This window comes from Tursiops truncatus, chromosome 20 (assembly GCF_011762595.2).
Source record: "Tursiops truncatus isolate mTurTru1 chromosome 20, mTurTru1.mat.Y, whole genome shotgun sequence".
Lineage (NCBI taxonomy): Eukaryota > Metazoa > Chordata > Mammalia > Artiodactyla > Delphinidae > Tursiops > Tursiops truncatus.
Genome location: NC_047053.1, coordinates 42,363,895 through 42,381,144, shown reverse-complemented (window position 1 = coordinate 42,381,144; position 17,250 = coordinate 42,363,895). Strand labels below are relative to the sequence as shown.

At 38.7% G+C, this 17,250-nt stretch overlaps 1 protein-coding gene across 9 annotated transcripts in view; it reads left to right on the top strand.

The window, feature by feature from the left end:
* KANSL1 (KAT8 regulatory NSL complex subunit 1) overlaps positions 1–17,250 on the top strand; it is a 168,145-nt gene that overhangs the window by 107,375 nt on the left and 43,520 nt on the right. For 8 of the 9 annotated variants that reach the window (XM_019944325.3, XM_019944329.3, XM_073798200.1 and 5 more), the window contains 3 exons: positions 6,302–6,403; positions 15,514–15,626; positions 16,415–16,610. In XM_019944325.3, coding sequence (XP_019799884.1) covers positions 6,302–6,403; positions 15,514–15,626; positions 16,415–16,610 — 411 coding nt within the window. The remainder of the gene's footprint in view (positions 1–6,301; positions 6,404–15,513; positions 15,627–16,414; positions 16,611–17,250) is intronic. The other variant, XM_019944328.3, reaches the window with a different exon arrangement.

The following is a 17,250-nucleotide window of genomic DNA, read 5'->3' as shown; positions in this document are numbered from 1 at the left end:
CCATAAGCCATGGCCGCTGAGCCAGCATGTCCGGAGCCTGTGCTCCGCAACGAGAGAGGCCACGACAGTGAGAGGCCCACATAACGCAAAAAAAAAAAAAAAAAATTTGCTAGCACAAATGAGGAATTAAATCTAAAAATATTCACCAAGGATGGTAAACATTATGCTTAGCTCTTTTTCACAAAGAAAATTAAGTGATATTTGTAGAATATGAGCTGGAATGTTGATAAAGAATATCTGGGAGATGACTGGATATGCCTATCCCGAGGAGAAAAACAGTCTTCCTCTGTCATGGACACCTCTCCAGTGTCTGGTATTTTATAGCCAATAGTTAAGAGAGAATTTTCATATTTGAGAACTAGAGTCTCTTAGTAACAGCTGAGATTATTAGAATGGTAGTCAGTCATATTTGTTGCTTTATCTATTTTTTATATATATATATATATATATAATTATATGTACTGTGTGTTTATATATGTGTTTATGTTATATTAGTTCCTCATTATAAAACTACTGTATTTCATAGACTCAAAGATGCTGTTGATTGTAAGCTGCACCATTGTTATGTGCCACTAAGAAGTGATTTCAGTTAAACTAAGACATACCATCTGGAACACTATTGTGTTTTAACTTTCATATTCAGTCAGCTTTTTTAAAAAAGATGCTCCCATGTCTTAAAATGAGAAAGGAAAACAGTGTCTGAACCTTGAGTGTGGACTATATACAGGTACATTCATGTGTGTTATTTAATGCACAAAGCAACAGCTTACAGGCTTGTAAGAAGCAGAGCTAAATTTGAACTCAGGGCTATTTATCTGACCCCAAAGCATTTTCTGTCTAACATATTCTGCTGTTGTATCCTTTTCATCATTTCTCTTGAGCATATTTATTGAAATTTCACACCTGGTAAATAAAACTGAGGGGGGAGTGCACAGGGACCAAGAGGGTTCTGTTGCTAAAGGAGACTTCTTTCTCTTAACACGCAGTCTTTCTCTTAACACGCAATCTTCAACATCCATGTCTAGTACAAAACATTATATTATTTTTTTATCCCTTCTTTTGACTGATCTGTCAGATTGCACAGCACCTGCTAACTAAGGATGGAAATGTTACAGGGAATGAGAGATGGAAGAACAATGAAACTTCTGGATAGAAAAGCTGCTGAATGGGAACAGCAGTAACCTAGAATACCTGTCTTCAGAATTGATGTAAAGTAGTTGAAGTTTCCATCTTCCTAGAGTTATAAGGCATTATGGACAGCCATGTCTAGTCTAGGTAGCCCAGGACCATCTTGTGGTGCTGGTTTACAGTGAGGTCACTGATTTATCTTAAGATGGGTAGGAAAGCTTGACCTATTTAGAATGAAGTAGGAAAGTGAGTATGTGAAATTGCATCTTAATTTTGTTTTACAGATGAAGAGGTGTTTTTTTTTTTTTCCCTTGTACTTTGACTCCATGTGTTACCTGAAATTGGTAAAGGGAAAGCAGTTGACCCAAGCATACAACTTAGTTTTTTCTTTTCTTTCCTTTTTGCTTGCTTGCTTTGGCCCTGTTTTATAATCAGGCTTAGCACAGTTTCTTCTACCATTTCTTCCTTTTTCAGTTTTACTTCATTTTTTTTCCTTTTTTAAATGTAGGACAGATTTGTATTTCCAGAGAGGAATAATTTGTAAGGATATGTTACGACTTCATGCAACTGTGACCCTTCCCAATTTCTGTAGTCCTGTGTTCTGTAGTGTTTAGTTCTCTAGGCCTGGACAGTCCAGGCATGGTCCTGGTTCTGACTTTAGGAAGTGATAGTGAAGGGTGGGCAGACTCTCCTGGCCTTTTTACCTTGGGCTTAGAGTGCAGTAGCCTTGAGGTTATTGCTGCTTGTGGCTAATGTCACAGCCATGTAATGCTGACCCAGTATAAACCCCGAATGCTAGGGAATCCCAGCTTGGGGTTGCCATGACAAGTGTGGAGTGGAACTTCATGGAGTTTTCTTTGCTAATAATGACCTTTCCTTTCGTGATTATTAACTATATTTATTAAGTATATTTTAGGAAAATTTAAGTAATCATGTAGACCTCTCCATAAAGCCTTACTTCCATCAGTCTCTTCCTTAAGCTCTGCCTCTTTTCTGCTCTCACGTCATCTTCTCTAAACTTCTGTTATAGCACTGTCATTGCCATACTTCGCCTGCCTGTCTCTCTGAGGTAGACGAAGGTAGTAAGCTTCTTATGAGTGGAATGTATTTTATTTATTTTCTTATTCTTAGGGTTTCACACCACCCAGCATGTGGTAGACACTCAATAAAGGTCACCTGAATGAACAGATTTTAGCTGTTTGTATGCTTTTTATTTGCTCATCTTCCTTTTAGTTGCTTTCATCCTTTTTGGTATGAGGTACAGTATAAAGGATTTAGTGGTTGGTTTTGTATGCTATAATGAACGAACAGAGTTCTGGGGGTCAGGGCAAGAATGCATGGGTGAATGGTAGCATATGAATCAGCATAGCACTTGAGTAAATATTTGCAAAAATAGATTTGATTAAAACTAATGCACATTGAAAAGACCTTTCAACAGATTAATAGGAGCTCTAATGTTGCAGAGGCCAGAAACCTTTACTAACTCTGTGACTGCTCTCTTCCCTCACATCCCAGGAAGCATATTTGCATAACTGATTGATTCTGTCTTCAAATATATATATATATATATATATATATATATATATATATATATATACAGAATCCAACCACTTCGGTCCAACAGTGGTTCTTTCTGCTCCTCTATTTACTGTCCACTCATCCACATGTCAACACAATAGCAAATTGATCCTTTTAAACCATAAGTCAGATCATTGCTCCCTTCTGCTTGAAACTCTCCAGTGATTTACCATCTGGACATAAAAGCTGAAAGACAGGGAGTTACAAGGCCCTGCACCCCCACTTACCTCCTCTGCCTTGAGCTTCTGCCTCAGACTCCACTCATTGATTTTCCTTCAGCCATACCAAATTCCTTACAGTTCTTAAAGTTATCCAGCTGGCTCCAACCTTGAAACTGCTGCATTAGCTCTTCCTGCAGATATTCCCAAAGTTTGTTCCCAAGTTTCTTTCCAGTATTTGCTCAGACACCACCTTCTCGGTGCATTTTACCCTGACCGCCTAATATGAAAGAGTGCCTACTCCCACTTTATTATCCGCTCACTGTCCTTTAGTTTTTTAGCATTTAACACTTTCTAATGTGCAACATAAATTTTACTTATATTGTTGATATTCTGTCTTTGTCCCAGTATTAGAATTGTAAGCACTTTGAGGGATGAGTTTGGATAGGAGTAGGGAGAAGGATATGTCTTTTTTCTTTCCTGTATCCCCAGCACCTAAAAAATGTTTGATGAATGGAGACGCAGTGGCTTGATTTGAATGAATGAAAGCCAAAACAAAGATTAGCTGGGTCTAACTAACCCAGCTTTTATCCCTCGTTCTGCCACGGATTGGCCTATTGACATGACCTTCGACCTGCATCCTCCCTGGGTCTATAAAATGATGGGGAATAAATGGTCCCTGCTAGGTCTTTTAAAGCTTTCACAGGAGGGTGTCTTTGTAGTCTCTAAGGTGTTTTTTAGAAATTATTTGGTAGTTTAAGGAGAAAAATTTCCCTTTGGAAAATATTGGCTGTTTTATCCTGACTTACCTTCTCACCTAAGAAAAATTGAGGGAGTAACTTTATACCTAATAGTTGGATTTATTTAGGCTCCTAGCTATAATTAATATAAACTTAATATTTTCTCGTTCAAGGGCAAAAAGTTTTAAACATAAAAGTCAAAAAATAATTATTATGCATTTCCTTTCTTGGTGTATAACTCTGCTAGGGAATATGGGAGATTCGAATATATTTGTATTTTGTCTAAGTCCTCAAGGATCTTACCATTAGTTAACATTTAAACGACAAATTGAGGCAACAATAAATGAAATAAATAATTTGGCCTAAGGTTCTGCTCTGGAAATGAGATTTAAATATACAGAATGTAAGATAAAATCACCATGCTTTAGGAAGTCTGGCAATGTGGATAAAGAAAATAAGGGGCTCAGTTAAACCAGGGACATTTTCTTGGAAGGAGGTGGGACTTGGCCTTGACAAGCTTTTTGAAGCATAACCTTTTGGATAGATAAATGTAAGAGAAGGGCAGAATCAGTATAAACAAAGACATAAGAACAGGTAGTGGGTAGTATTGTAACCTTTAGTTGCATTTCTTTACCTACTACTTTGTAATAACCCCCAGCTCTCAACAACAACTTCATATATATTCAGACATTTTCTAGGGGATAATGCGGTTAGTGTAACAATATTTGGAGAAAGTAGTTGGAAATAGATAAGGTAGAGATGGATTATGGACTATGCCAAAATGAGTTTGGGCTAGCTTTATATAGGAGATGGGGAGGTGGTTTAGGCTCTTAAGCAGAGAAGATGTTGAATGCAATATTCTGAGAAGGGAATGTTGTACAAAATAGCTGCTTTTTACAAACAGTTTTTACTTTGAAATGGAAAAGTTTGTGAGGTCTGTTTTATGCTTCTGATTGAAACAAGAAAATATTTTGCAGAAGTTCTTTTAGCCAGGGCTTCCCTGGTGGCTCAGTGGTTGAGAGTCCGCCTGCTGATACAGGGGACATGGGTTCGTGCTGCGGAGCGGCTGGGCCCGTGAGCCATGGCCGCTGAGCCTGCGCGTCCGGAGCCTGTGCTCCACAATAGGAGAGGCCACAACAGTGAAAAAGAAGTTCTTTTATCCAGAGAAACCCCATTTTGAAAGCTAGGGCAAATGTTTCTTGCTTTCTTAATAACCTCTCCCTCTTTCTGCAGAGTCTCTGCTTCATTTTCTACATAGCCTAGGTATAGTCTTATTCCAGAATAGGAAACTTGTTGTTTCTCTTACGGTTGGGGGGGGGTATGTGTGTGTCCTGTTTTTCTTCCCTTTTAAACTGAGGTAAAATTCCATCGGTCCCTCTTAACCACCACTGGACCCCCAATCTCTTATATCTCCTATTTCACGGAGATTTTTGTATTAGAAATAACCCCAGGGACAGGATCATCTGGTTCATTGGCTCACAAGAGCCTATGTCATAATGGCCTAGGGAGCTCAAATTGATAAGTCAAAGTTTTTAGGCCCTGAAATCTGTTGATAGAACATTTTAGGATGTTCTCTGGGGGATTCTGATGCTGAGTCAAGATGATTGAGTCTAGTATTTTTCAGTTTAGAGCTTGCATTAAGACTTACCAGGGAAGCTTTTTAAAAACAGAATACCCAGCTCCCTACCTCCCTACCTCCCTACCTACCAGAGATTCTGAGTAGATTTGATGTTGGACCTGGGCAAGTGTAGTTTGATAAGGTTTCCCCCAAGTGATTCTAATACAAAATTTCCATTAAGAGCTTCTTATCAGTCAGATCTCCTTATTTTCTAGACCAGAGAAAGAGAACCAAAGAGCACCTGCATCCCAGTCTTTTTGTTACACAGTGTCATAACTGGATTTTGGTCACTTCTACTTGCGTTGATGGGAGATTCATGTCTGTGGTTTTTGTTTATTTTTCATAGTAAGCTAACTTCTGTCTTCACCAAGCTGGGCCCATGCTGGCTACGGAGAGGATTTGTGGAGTCATTTAAAATTTCTTTTTACATTTTTTATTTTCTGGGGTGAATGTAAAATCTGAGCTTGAAATTGTCAAGCAGGAACCTAATCTGGAGTAATGCTTATGCTTGTGAGAAACAGGTGTCTTTGGAACAGTTTTAAGTTTTTGGTTTCTAAGATACTGACTGTAGAGACTGTTCCACCTTTGTTTCACCCGGTGGTTGTGGTTGCTCAGAGATAGTTGGTTTAGCTCATCATTTATAATTGTAGCACTTCTAGTTTGGTCATCCTTAAGCCACATTTTTGATCAAGTTAAGTAGAAAAACTGCATTGCTATTGTTAATATGGTATAGTCTGGTTGGTGATATAGTGTAAAATACCATACTCTGATAAAGATCCCAGATCTGGAAGATGTGAATAAAAGATGCTACAAGCCATGTAGGTCCATACATTCAAGTGGAAGAAAGGGGAAGCTTGGGTTTGAGTCTTAGGCTGTATTCATGGCTACTGCTAGGGCCTTTTGTTGAAATCACTCTTGGAAGAGCAAAGCTGCTGGTGGTATATTTTGTTTCAGAACCATAGGATAAAGGAAAAGGCCTCTGGTAAACCAGACCCACCCTGCCCCTAACTCTTGATATTAACTACTAAATTAAATTTGTAACTTACACCACTTAAGCTGTTTTTCTCTCTGTCCTGCAGGGGTTGATAGTTCTTGGAGAGGCGCCTCCCCCAGAGCACACAACAGACTTATTTCTTCCACTTAGTTCTGAGGTGAAGACAGATCATGGGAATGATAAATTGGTAAGTATAAAAGACAGAAGAGGGAAAATGAGTGAGAATTTGGGGTGTAGCTTCAGCATAGTTTATTCTCTGTAATAAGGATCCTTGCATTGGCTGAATGAAGGGGTTGTATCCCCTTTTATCACCTCTGGCATTTTAGGCTCTGAATTCCCGAATAGGGCACCACAGGGCTCCTCGAGCAGTTGTGTAGCTGACTTTAAAATTTAAAAGCAGCTTCTAACTCTCAAGACAGCACAGCCAGAGCAAGTGTGACATTATGGAATATTCCTGGGAATTAGGAGACCATGTGGCTCTGATAACTTTGATAAGTAAGGTAACCTTTCTGGGCCACTATAAAATGGAAAGGTCGGACTAGAGGTTTAACTCACAAAGATGTTGAAAATGCTGTTTGAGTTACCCCCTTTAATTCTGTAATGAGGATAAAGCTGTCATTTTTTGTAATCTTCTGTTTCCTTAGAGCCTAGCTCAAATCTCTTCATAATTCCTTCCTTTTTCCTATTTCTCTGAACACCAAAATTAATTTCTTTTCTTTCTGAATTCCAAGACCACTTTTAATTTATTTCTTTCATATTTTTACTTTTCTCAAAAGGTCACGGGCTTTTATGAGTATTAACATTTCTTGTTTTAAGTAATTTGATCTAAGGAAAACTCCTAGATTTGTGTATGAATGAAATTTGATTTTAGACTTAACACAATAGTTGCAAAAGCAGTACACAAGAGTCCCCACATAGCCTTCCCCCGCTTCCCCTAGCGTTAACAGCTTGCATAACCATTGTTCAGTGTCAAAACTAGGAATTAACGTTGATACAGACTACAGATTTTATTCCAGTTTCACTTATTTTCTCATTTATGCCGCCTTTTTTTGGTCCAGATTTCCACATTGCATATAGTTGTCATATCTCTTTTTTTTTTTTTTTTTTTTTTTTGCGGTAAGCGGGCCTCTCACTGTTGTGGCCTCTCCCGTTGCGGAGCACAGGCTCCGGACGCGCAGGCTCAGCGGCCATGGCTCACGGGCCCAGCCGCTCCGCGGCATGTGGGATCTTCCTGGACCAGGGCATGAACCCATGTCCCCTGCATCGGCAGGCAGCCTCTCAACCACTGCGCCACCAGGGAAGCCCTGTCATATCTCTTTAAAGTCTCTTCCAGTGTGTGAGAGCACCTCAGTTTTTGTCTTTCATGACCTTGACACAAGAGTATTGGTAAGTTATTATGTGTAATGTTCCTCAGAAGGGAGTTGCCAGATGTTTTTTCGTTAAAGGTTATGCATTTTTTGCAGTAATTCCACAGAAGTGATACTGTGCCCTTCTCAGTATACCATATTAGGGGTACAAGATGATGGTGATAGCTTTTTCACTTGGTTAATGTGATGCCTGCCAGGTTTCTCCACTGTAAAGTTAGTATTTTTCCCTTTGTAATGAATGACTATCTCATGGGGGGATACTATGCATTTTTCTGTTGCTCATTATACTTTTATTTCTTTTATTTTTATTTTTTTTACATCTTTATTGGAGTATAATTGCTTTACAATGGTGTATTAGTTTCTGCTTTATAACAGTGAATCAGTTATACATATACATATGTTCCCATATCTGTTCCTTCTTGCGTCTCCCTGCCTCCCACCCTCCCTATTCCCACCCCTCCAGGCGGTCACAAAGCACCAAGCTGATCTCCCTGTGCTATGCGGCTGCTTCCCACTAGCTATCTACCTTACGTTTGGTAGTGTATATATGTCCAGCTCATTATACTTTAATCCACAGTTTTATCATCTACTGGTGGATTTTTCCTGCAAAATTACTGCAGTAATTATTGCTGTGGTGTTTACTAAATGGTGATTTTCTGTTTTCTGCATTTGTTCATTGGAATTCTGTTAGGAAGAGCTGTCTTTTCTCCCTCATTTATTTCGTCCATCAGTTAGTTACTTATTTCAGGATGGTTTTATGGATATTAATTTTACGTTATGGATTATAATCTACTACTATTAGTAGTTATTCAGTTGCAGTTGTCTGAACTTTTGGCATCGGGACCTTTCAGATTGGCGTCTGTGTCCTTTCAACATGCCCCCCGCCTTGTTTTTTGAACACTCACTTTCTGGCACCCCACAATGTTCCAGGTTCATCTTGTATTTTACTTGTTCCAGCCCTGCTTCTTTTTATTGGAGAACAGGGTTTTGAAACCAAGATCTGGGTACTAGTTGTGCTCATTGCTACTTGGTGTCATTGCTTCTATCTAGGACTTCTCAACAAAGCTAGTAAATATATATATGTATGCTGCTACATGCATACACATACATATATTTTGTTATCTACCCATCTGTATATACACTAAAAACCATGAGTTTATACTAGTACCAGTCTAACACCACAGCCTTTCTCCTTCCTTATTGATACTTATTTGTTCAATCCTAGTACCAAATAGAGTAGTTTCATAATTGCCAGCTCATACTCCTGTGAGAAATATCTTTACTAACCAGAGTACAATATTGTATACAGTATGTTAGCACTATAATAAACCGTCAAAATGCTATTTCCCCGAAGTTGTTCTTAGGTTAGTTCACCTTTCAGTGTGACTATGCAATTATTTTGTAATACAGTTACGTTCTTTTGTTACTATAGTATTCCACTTCTTGTTGCCCACACACACAGTAGTTGATATTTATTATTTTTTGAGTATGCAAAACATTACTACTGTGCTAAGAATTAAAGCTGTACAAAAGGCTGTAGCCGGGCTTCCCTGGTGGCGCAGTGGTTGAGAGTCCACCTGCCGATGCAGGGGACACGGGTTCGTGCCCTGGTCCAGGAAGATCCCACATGCCGCAGAGCGGCTAGGCCCATAAGCCATGGCCGCTGAGCCAGCATGTCCGGAGCCTGTGCTCCGCAACGAGAGAGGCCACGACAGTGAGAGGCCCACATAACGCAAAAAAAAAAAAAAAAAAAAAAAAAAAAAAAAAAAAAAAAAAAAAAAAAAAAAAAAAGGCTGTAGCCCTGTTCCTATTTCCACCTTCTTTCCATTGTGTTCCCACCTCCTGTAGGTAGCCAGTTTTATTAGTTTTTGCATTATCCTTCCTTTCCATAGATTTGAAATTGAGGAGGTTTTTTGTTTGTTTTAGCAAAAACATTGCTTCTGTGGCTTTTGAGAAATGACGTCATTATTTGTGTTTGCTTTTATTTGCAAAATAAGCCTCACTTTTTAAAATTTTTTTGGTCTGCATTGGGTCTTCGTTGCTGCATATGGACTTCTCATTGCAGTGGCTTCTCTTGTTGGGGAGCACGGGCTCTAGGTGCATGGGCTTCAGTAGTTGTGGTGTGCAGGCTCTAGGGCACGCGGGCTTCAGTAGTTGTGGCGCACAGGCGTAATTGCTCTGTGGCGTGTGGATCTTCCTGGATCAGGGATCGAACCCGTGTCCCCTGCATTGGCAGGCGGATTCTTAACCACTGCACCACCAGGGAAGTCCCAAGCCTCATTCTTTTACCTTTCCTTGCTTTGTGGAATTGATGGAGTTAACAAGTGAACTATTAAGTGAAGGACTAATGCTTTCCCAGAAGTAAAGCATACAAAAATGTAAGCTATTGCTTTTTCTTTTTAAACATTCAAGGTATAATCTTCCTACCATTGGTTACATGGGAACAGTGTTCTTTTCCTTGAAGTTTTGCAGTCATCAGGGACAATGAATGGTGCATTGGCCCCCATGAGGGGTTTGAGATAGAGAGTAGAGGGTTAGGTACTGTCTGGGGAATGTTTGATCCACAGTATTAAAAAACACTGACTGACCAGTTAGGACTTTTAAAATAAATTGGGCTGTGGATAAATAAGTTGAACAGTAAGAACTTATAAGGCTGTTTTTGCAATTACTGTATTTCTCTAGATTCTAGAGAAAGATTTTCAACAGTGTTGGTAAATACAGATCTTAGGTTTAGTAGTCTCTGGACTTGTAACAACATTATGCTGGTTGCATTTTTAGAAACGAATAATTCAAAGTTTTGTTTTTAACTTTCTTTTTTTTAATTGGAGTATAATTGCTTTACAGTGTTGTGTTAGTTTCTGCTGTACAGTGAAGTGAATCAGCTATGTGTGTATATATATATCCCCTCTCTCTTGGACCTCCCTCCCCCTGCCATCCCACCCATATAGGTCATCACAGAGCACCGAGCTGAGCTCCCTGTGCTATACAGCAGGTTCCCACTAGCTGTCTGTTTTACCCATGGTAGCGTATTTATGTCAAACCTAATCTCCCAAAGTTGTTTTAATATAATTATAGATTATATATATATATATTTTTTTTATTTATTTATTTATTTTTTTGCGGTACGCGGGCCTCTCACTGTTGTGGTCTCTCCCGTTGCGGAGCACAGGCTCCGGACGCTCAGGCTTAGCGGCCATAGCTCACGGGCCCAGCTGCTCCGCAGCATGTGGAATCTTCCCGGACTGGGGCACGAACCCGTGTCCCCTGCATCGGCAGGCGGACTCTCAACCACTGCGCCACCAGGGAAGCCCTACAGATGATATTTTGACCTCAATATTAGAGACATAGGAAAGTGAGGCACATAGTCCCATTTTACATATGCAGAAATTGAAGCCTAGGTAAGTAACTTGGTGGAAGTGGAATTTTCAGAAAGTTCCACTTCCACTTTAGCACAGTTTCTTGGCCGTGGTGCTAGTTCATGGAAATGACTGTTATACTCTTTATGGGCCAGCAGTATTTTGGTAATTTTAAGCAGGACTATGCTGGGTATCATTGAGATGGAGAGCATTTTGACCCAGAAATGAAAGTTGAATTCCTTACATTCAGTTAGCCTTTTCTTTCCATTTTGATAATGTTTGTCAGAAAGGTAATAACTAACCAAAACAGAACTGTTAAATTTTCTAGACAAACAAATATGGTGCATCCAAGGAAAATGGTATTTTCAAACAGTTACAGCATGGCGTTACTTGAATGACTAAAGTAAAGATACATACACACATATCTTGCATACACACCTAGAGATTTATTTTATTACGTGTTTTTAAGTTGTGTGCCTTTTGATTTTTACCCCTTTACTTTCTCTACTTTTTAGTAAAACAAATTCAGTGAACATGGGTTCTCAGACCCCAGAAAAATCTCCCCCCACACACAAATAAACCTTAATTTAATCTAGTTTTTCTTTAAAGGCTCTTCGTCACACTTAATTGTTGTGGCCAAGAAGGTGGAGTAATGAATCAAACAGATGCCTACTTTATAAGAATAACAAATAGAATCTCACTGCTGTGTTATTCCATACATCTGACCCTTTCAGTCAAGGAAAAAAATCACTTCAGTAACCCTGCTTGCTACCTTTAACTCTTAAGATTTCCCCAAAAGGTAATCCCTGGGGCTCTGCTTTAGAAAAAGGAGGGATTACAGAAGCACTCTACCTACCACTTCACTTCAGCTTTTCTGTACTTTTCTGGCTGTGGGATGCATGTACCCTCAGAGTGTATCTGAACATCACATAAAACTCAAGAGAAGCTCTGTAACAACTCCTATTTACAGCTTCCCATTGGATGGCAAATATCTGAGTCATGCTTTAGTTTCCTGAAAATATTAATGATGTAAACCACTGCAGTAATAACAATCGGGCTTAAATTAGTGTGTGGATTTAATATTTGTGAAGTGTTTGTTAATGTTTCTCTACTCTGTCTTTGCAGCCTTTTGGACTGCAAGATAAGGAGTGTTCACTTTTTCTTAAAGCAATGTGAATGCATTTAAGAAACTCTAAATAAAATTACATGTGTTTGTGAGGTGTGTTTTTCTTTTTCTAGACGAAACACTATTAGAGGATTGGGGTTAATATTTTAAGCTCTTTGAATTTGAGAATGAATGATGAACCTAGTTGCCCCAGTGCCCTGCTTTAGATCTCAGTGTGATTACATGTAGGATATCCCAAGGTTTCTAAGCAGATCCTTCTAAATATTCAGTGCCTCCTTGTATGGTTGGGATTGGAATTCAAGCACGTTTCCTCTCTGACTTTGATGCTCTTAATTGCTGTGTGCTTCTGTATCCTTGACAAGCATTTCTGTGCTTAAATAACCTTTTGCCTGTTGACTTTTATTTTAATTTTGGGGCTGAATTACCCCCAGGAAAGTTCCAAGTTCCTCTAAGAAAAATAATAAAATACACATTGAAGATTAATGGCCTTTAAATATACTTATATATCTGTAGGCATGAAAAACAAGGATAGATTATTAGCCAAGAAAAGTAAACTTGTTTTGCAATGAGATTTTGTTAAAGAATGGCAACAGTTTGTCTTGACAGGTTTTCTGGTGGTTAGTTCTCCATAATCCCTAGAAAATAAATCTTAATCAAATGAGAGTCAACCTATTGCTTAAACATGGCACCTTGTAAAACATGTAGATATATAAACCAGATCTCTGTCATAATTTAATGCTAAAAGCTATTGTTTTAAGTGAATATAAAGTTGACAGAAGTTCTTCAGATCAACACCAAAAAGTTCATAGTCACAGCGTTTTCATGTTGAAAGGAAACTTTTTCATTCAAACCAGAACTTCAGAAATCTAGGAAAGCTGTAACATGGCTGGAGTCACACATCTAGTTAACAGCAACCTGAATCTTAAATCTTTTTGTCCTTTGTCATACCATAATATTTGTTTGGGCTTTTTGAGGTGTTCCTGAATGGTAAATCCTCACTAGCATTCAGGAGGGTATTGGGTTTATCTGGGGTTTTTTTTAATGTTAAAAATATTATCTAAATGTAAAGAAAACTTCGAATAGTCCTATTCTGCCTCATTTTTAAAAAATTTTATTTATTTATTTTTGGCTGCACTGGGTCATTGTTGCTGCATGTGGGCTTTCTCTAGTTGCGGCGAGCAGGGGCTACTCTTCGTTGCGGTGCTCAGGCTTCTCATTGAGGTGGCTTCTGTTGTTGTGGAGCACGGGCTCTAGGCGCGCGGGTTTCAGTAGTTGTGGCACATGGGATCAGTAGTTGTGGCTCCCAGGCTCTAGAGCGTGGGCTCAGTAGTTGTGGTGCATGGGCTTTGTTGCTCCGCGGCATGTGGCATCTTCCCAGACCAGGGCTCGAACCCGTGTCCCCTGCATTGGCAGGCAGATTCTTAACCACTGTGCCACCAGTGAAGTCTCTATTCTGCCTCTTTAACACTATTTTTACCTTGTCATTATCTGTGTACATATATTTTTAGTCACCACAATTATATTAAAAATATTTTGAATTTAGCCCCTTTCCAAAATCATTTCTACCTATTATTTTCTATATTTAAATATTCTTCTGGGTAAAGGAAGAGGAAATTTCCTTTATGATTATCTTCAATATTCTGATTTGGTGTACCACATTTTATAACTATGCCTCAAGCATTTAGGTTATTGATCCATATCATTGCAGTGACTAGCTTTGTGTGTAAGATTTGGAGGTATGTTTTGTTGAGTTATTTCTTTAAGATAGATTTTAAGGATGAGTAAAATACTTTGTCAGAAGACGTGAACATCTTTATAACTCTTACACATTACTTTCCATGAGGAAATCAGTGTGGCTTTTAAGGCAATGAGTACATGAGCCAAATTTACCATAATTTTGGTGTTGTTGACTAATATAATTGTTCAAGATATACCAGTAAATGTACAGGGTATCTAACAAGGAAGACAGAACACTTTCCCAGTGTTTACTCATTGTAATTTACTCATGTGTCTTGTCTATCCTGATCTAACTTTTTGGATAATTTGTATTAAATTTTAAAAATTAGCTTCCCAATGTATTGTCCTTTCTTGAGGCTGTTCTCAGGTCTTCAGATCCTTTGGTGTTTTCTCCTTGGGGGTAAAAAGATCAAAAGAGAAATATAACAATACTGATAAATAGAATTTCAGCCTCAAAATATTGGCTTTGATATCTACTGGTAGCAGTTACAGGAAAGGAGATGTCAAAACACCCCAAAGTCAGTTTGAGTGTAAGGCGGAGACAAAGACCACAGCCATTCTGTGGTATTCCAACAACTCCCAGAGCCGAGGGATAACTGAGCTGTGGCTTTATTGCCAATACCTCAGACACTCCATGTGATTGACATCTCATGGCTGCCCGTACCCCTTTTAGCCTAGTAAATATATAATTTCTTTTGAAATAGTGAAATTCCAACTTTTCCACATTTTTTTCCTACCTCCCTTTTTTCATTTTATATTGTAAGCATATACAATTGACTCTTAAACAACATGGGATTTAATCCACGTATAATGTATAGTCAGCCCCTCCCTATCCACAGTTCCTCCACATCTGCAGATTCAACCAACCACAGACTGTGTAGTACTTTAGTGTTTACTATTGAAACATATCCACGTATAAATGGATCCCTGCACTTCAAATCCAAAAGTTGTTTGAGGGTCAACTGTATTTGTACAGTCCAAAGTTACTACCTGATAGCATTAGGTAATTATTAGTTATTCATTGTCATTTTATTAATTGTTTCTATTTCTTTTATCACAGGGGTGAAATATATATATAGAGTGAGAAAGTGAGAGAGAGTATGGTTTTCTGGAAACAAGCTTCCAGCATACACTGCGAAGTTAAGCAGATATTAACTACATTTAAATTTCCTCTTAGTTGTCTTCCTACTGAACTTATGTACCCTTGACCCTTAGGTTGAAAACTTGACTCTTGGTACTATATAATGTTTTGCTGTGCTTCTGTTCCATGGAGTCATTAGGTCATTTCCCTGTCAGTAGGCACTTTACTACTTTGGGTCTGTTAAATATCTTAATTCCTAACCCTTCCCTCCAAAGCAAATTCTCCAAATTTTGCCAAAGCAAATCTCAAAAGCTGATTCTCTTAATTATTTTTTTTTCCTCAATCATACGAGTGATTTTGGTTTTTTGGGTTTTTTTGGTTTTGGTGTTTTGGGTTTTTTTGGTTTTGGTTTTTTTAAGGCCAAAAAATGCATTTATTTGGGATTTGTGAGGACTGCAGCCCAGGAAACACAAATCCAAGAAACACTTAAATGTGTTCCATAAATGAGGTTTTTTTCAAGTTGGTCATCAGAAATTTTAGATGTTTCATTAAAATGAAATGGTGCTGCTTTTCAGGCTGGTGCTGTTGGTTAAATGTTGATAATATATTTTCATTTTTCTTCTCATTAAGATTGAGTCTGTTTCTCAACCACTGGAAAACCATGGTGCCTCTGGTCATCCTTCAGAGTCATTGTCTACTAAATCATGTGGAGCATTGAGACCTGTCAATGGAGTTATTAATACGTAAGTTTTATCTCTTCTGCATACTTCTTATACTCAGCAGGCTTGTTAAAGATGGGTTTGAGACTCTTAGTTATCCCTAGCCAGGAGTAACCCTGGTTTAAAGAAGCAGAAACCTTATCACTTCATAATATTGTGCATGCCTCCTACTGTAGCAAGTATATTTTAAGCAGCCTCCTAATGTATTTTCCTGTTACTTACTGCGGCCTAAAATCGACTCAGCATGGAGAAAAATTAAAGTCCTAAAGTTATTATGAATCGTTGTGATTGGTCCTGTCTTGGTAGAACTCCTCAGAAATATTTACATAAAATCCTCTGCTGTAGAACAGATTAGATCCCTAAAGGCTGTAAATCTGCATTTATAAAAGATCGAGGAATCCTTCTGCAAGTGAACAATGAGTACACATCCCGAATAGGCAAGTTTCATAGGAGAACTGATTCTCAATATATATTAAAAATATTCTTACCAGTTGCAATTTTCTAGACTTTTAAGAATTCATGTTTTTGTTGTAGAAGAGAACTTAATCAGTAGAACCTGAGTTCACTTACTGACTTTTGCATTTTTCAGACATGGTAGAGTAACATCCACCAAGAGCACCTTAAAAATGAGCACAGATACTGCATAGCCACTTAGATTAACAGACATCAGCATCAAGAGGTGACCTCTGTGTGCTCTAGAACACATGTTTGTGTCTGTGAACATTTGCAAGTAGAGGTGGTTGAACAAGTATTAAAGGCTTTGTTTCCTTATGTCTTATGAGAAGTGAATATTCTTCCTTCCCCTTGTGTAGTCTTCAGCCTGTCTTGGCAGACCACATACCAGGTGACAACTCTGATGCTGAGGAACAATTGCATAAAAAGCAAAGACTGAATCTAGTTTCTTCATCAACTGATGGCACCTGTGTGGCAGCCCGAACACGTCCTGTGCTGAGCTGTAAGAAACGGAGGCTTGTTCGACCCAACAGCATCGTGCCTCTTTCCAAGAAGGTCAGTACCAGTGAGACTTGGTCACTGTTAAACAGTGAGCCAGATGCTCAGATAGAGGGTACTAGTTTCTTGCCAGCTTTGGTTCTTTTAACCAGTGTTTTCCAAACTTGGCTAACCACCAAGGCTTCCTGCAGAGCTTTAAAAAATACTAGGTTCCTGAGCCCTGTTTCCTAGAGATTCTGGTTTCGTTGCTCTGGAGTTGGGCCTGGGAATCTTGTTTTCAGAAAACAAAAAGCTCCTAGGTGACTCTTCAGCCAGGTTTGGAAACCATTGGCTTGAGATTTTAATAGAAATGGGAGAGAGCAAGTTGGAAGTTCTGCCATCAACACTTTGAAGGAGAGCAGTGTGTCTTCTCACTTATACTGTTATCCCTGAAAATGGCAATGTGGAATGCTTTCCTTTTAAATAAGAATCTCCATTAAAATTTCTAAGTTGATGATACTAAACGAATGTTTGTCTTCACAGACAAAATGGAGATTATTTTACAACTATAGGAAACTTGATTGCTGACTCTTCAAATAGCAGGGTTGGATTTAGTTCAAAACCAACGAAATAGTACTCCAGTGAAAATAATACCATGCAGTGATTAAGAGCATTAACTTTGAAGAGGACAGACTTGGGTTTGAATCATGGCACTGCC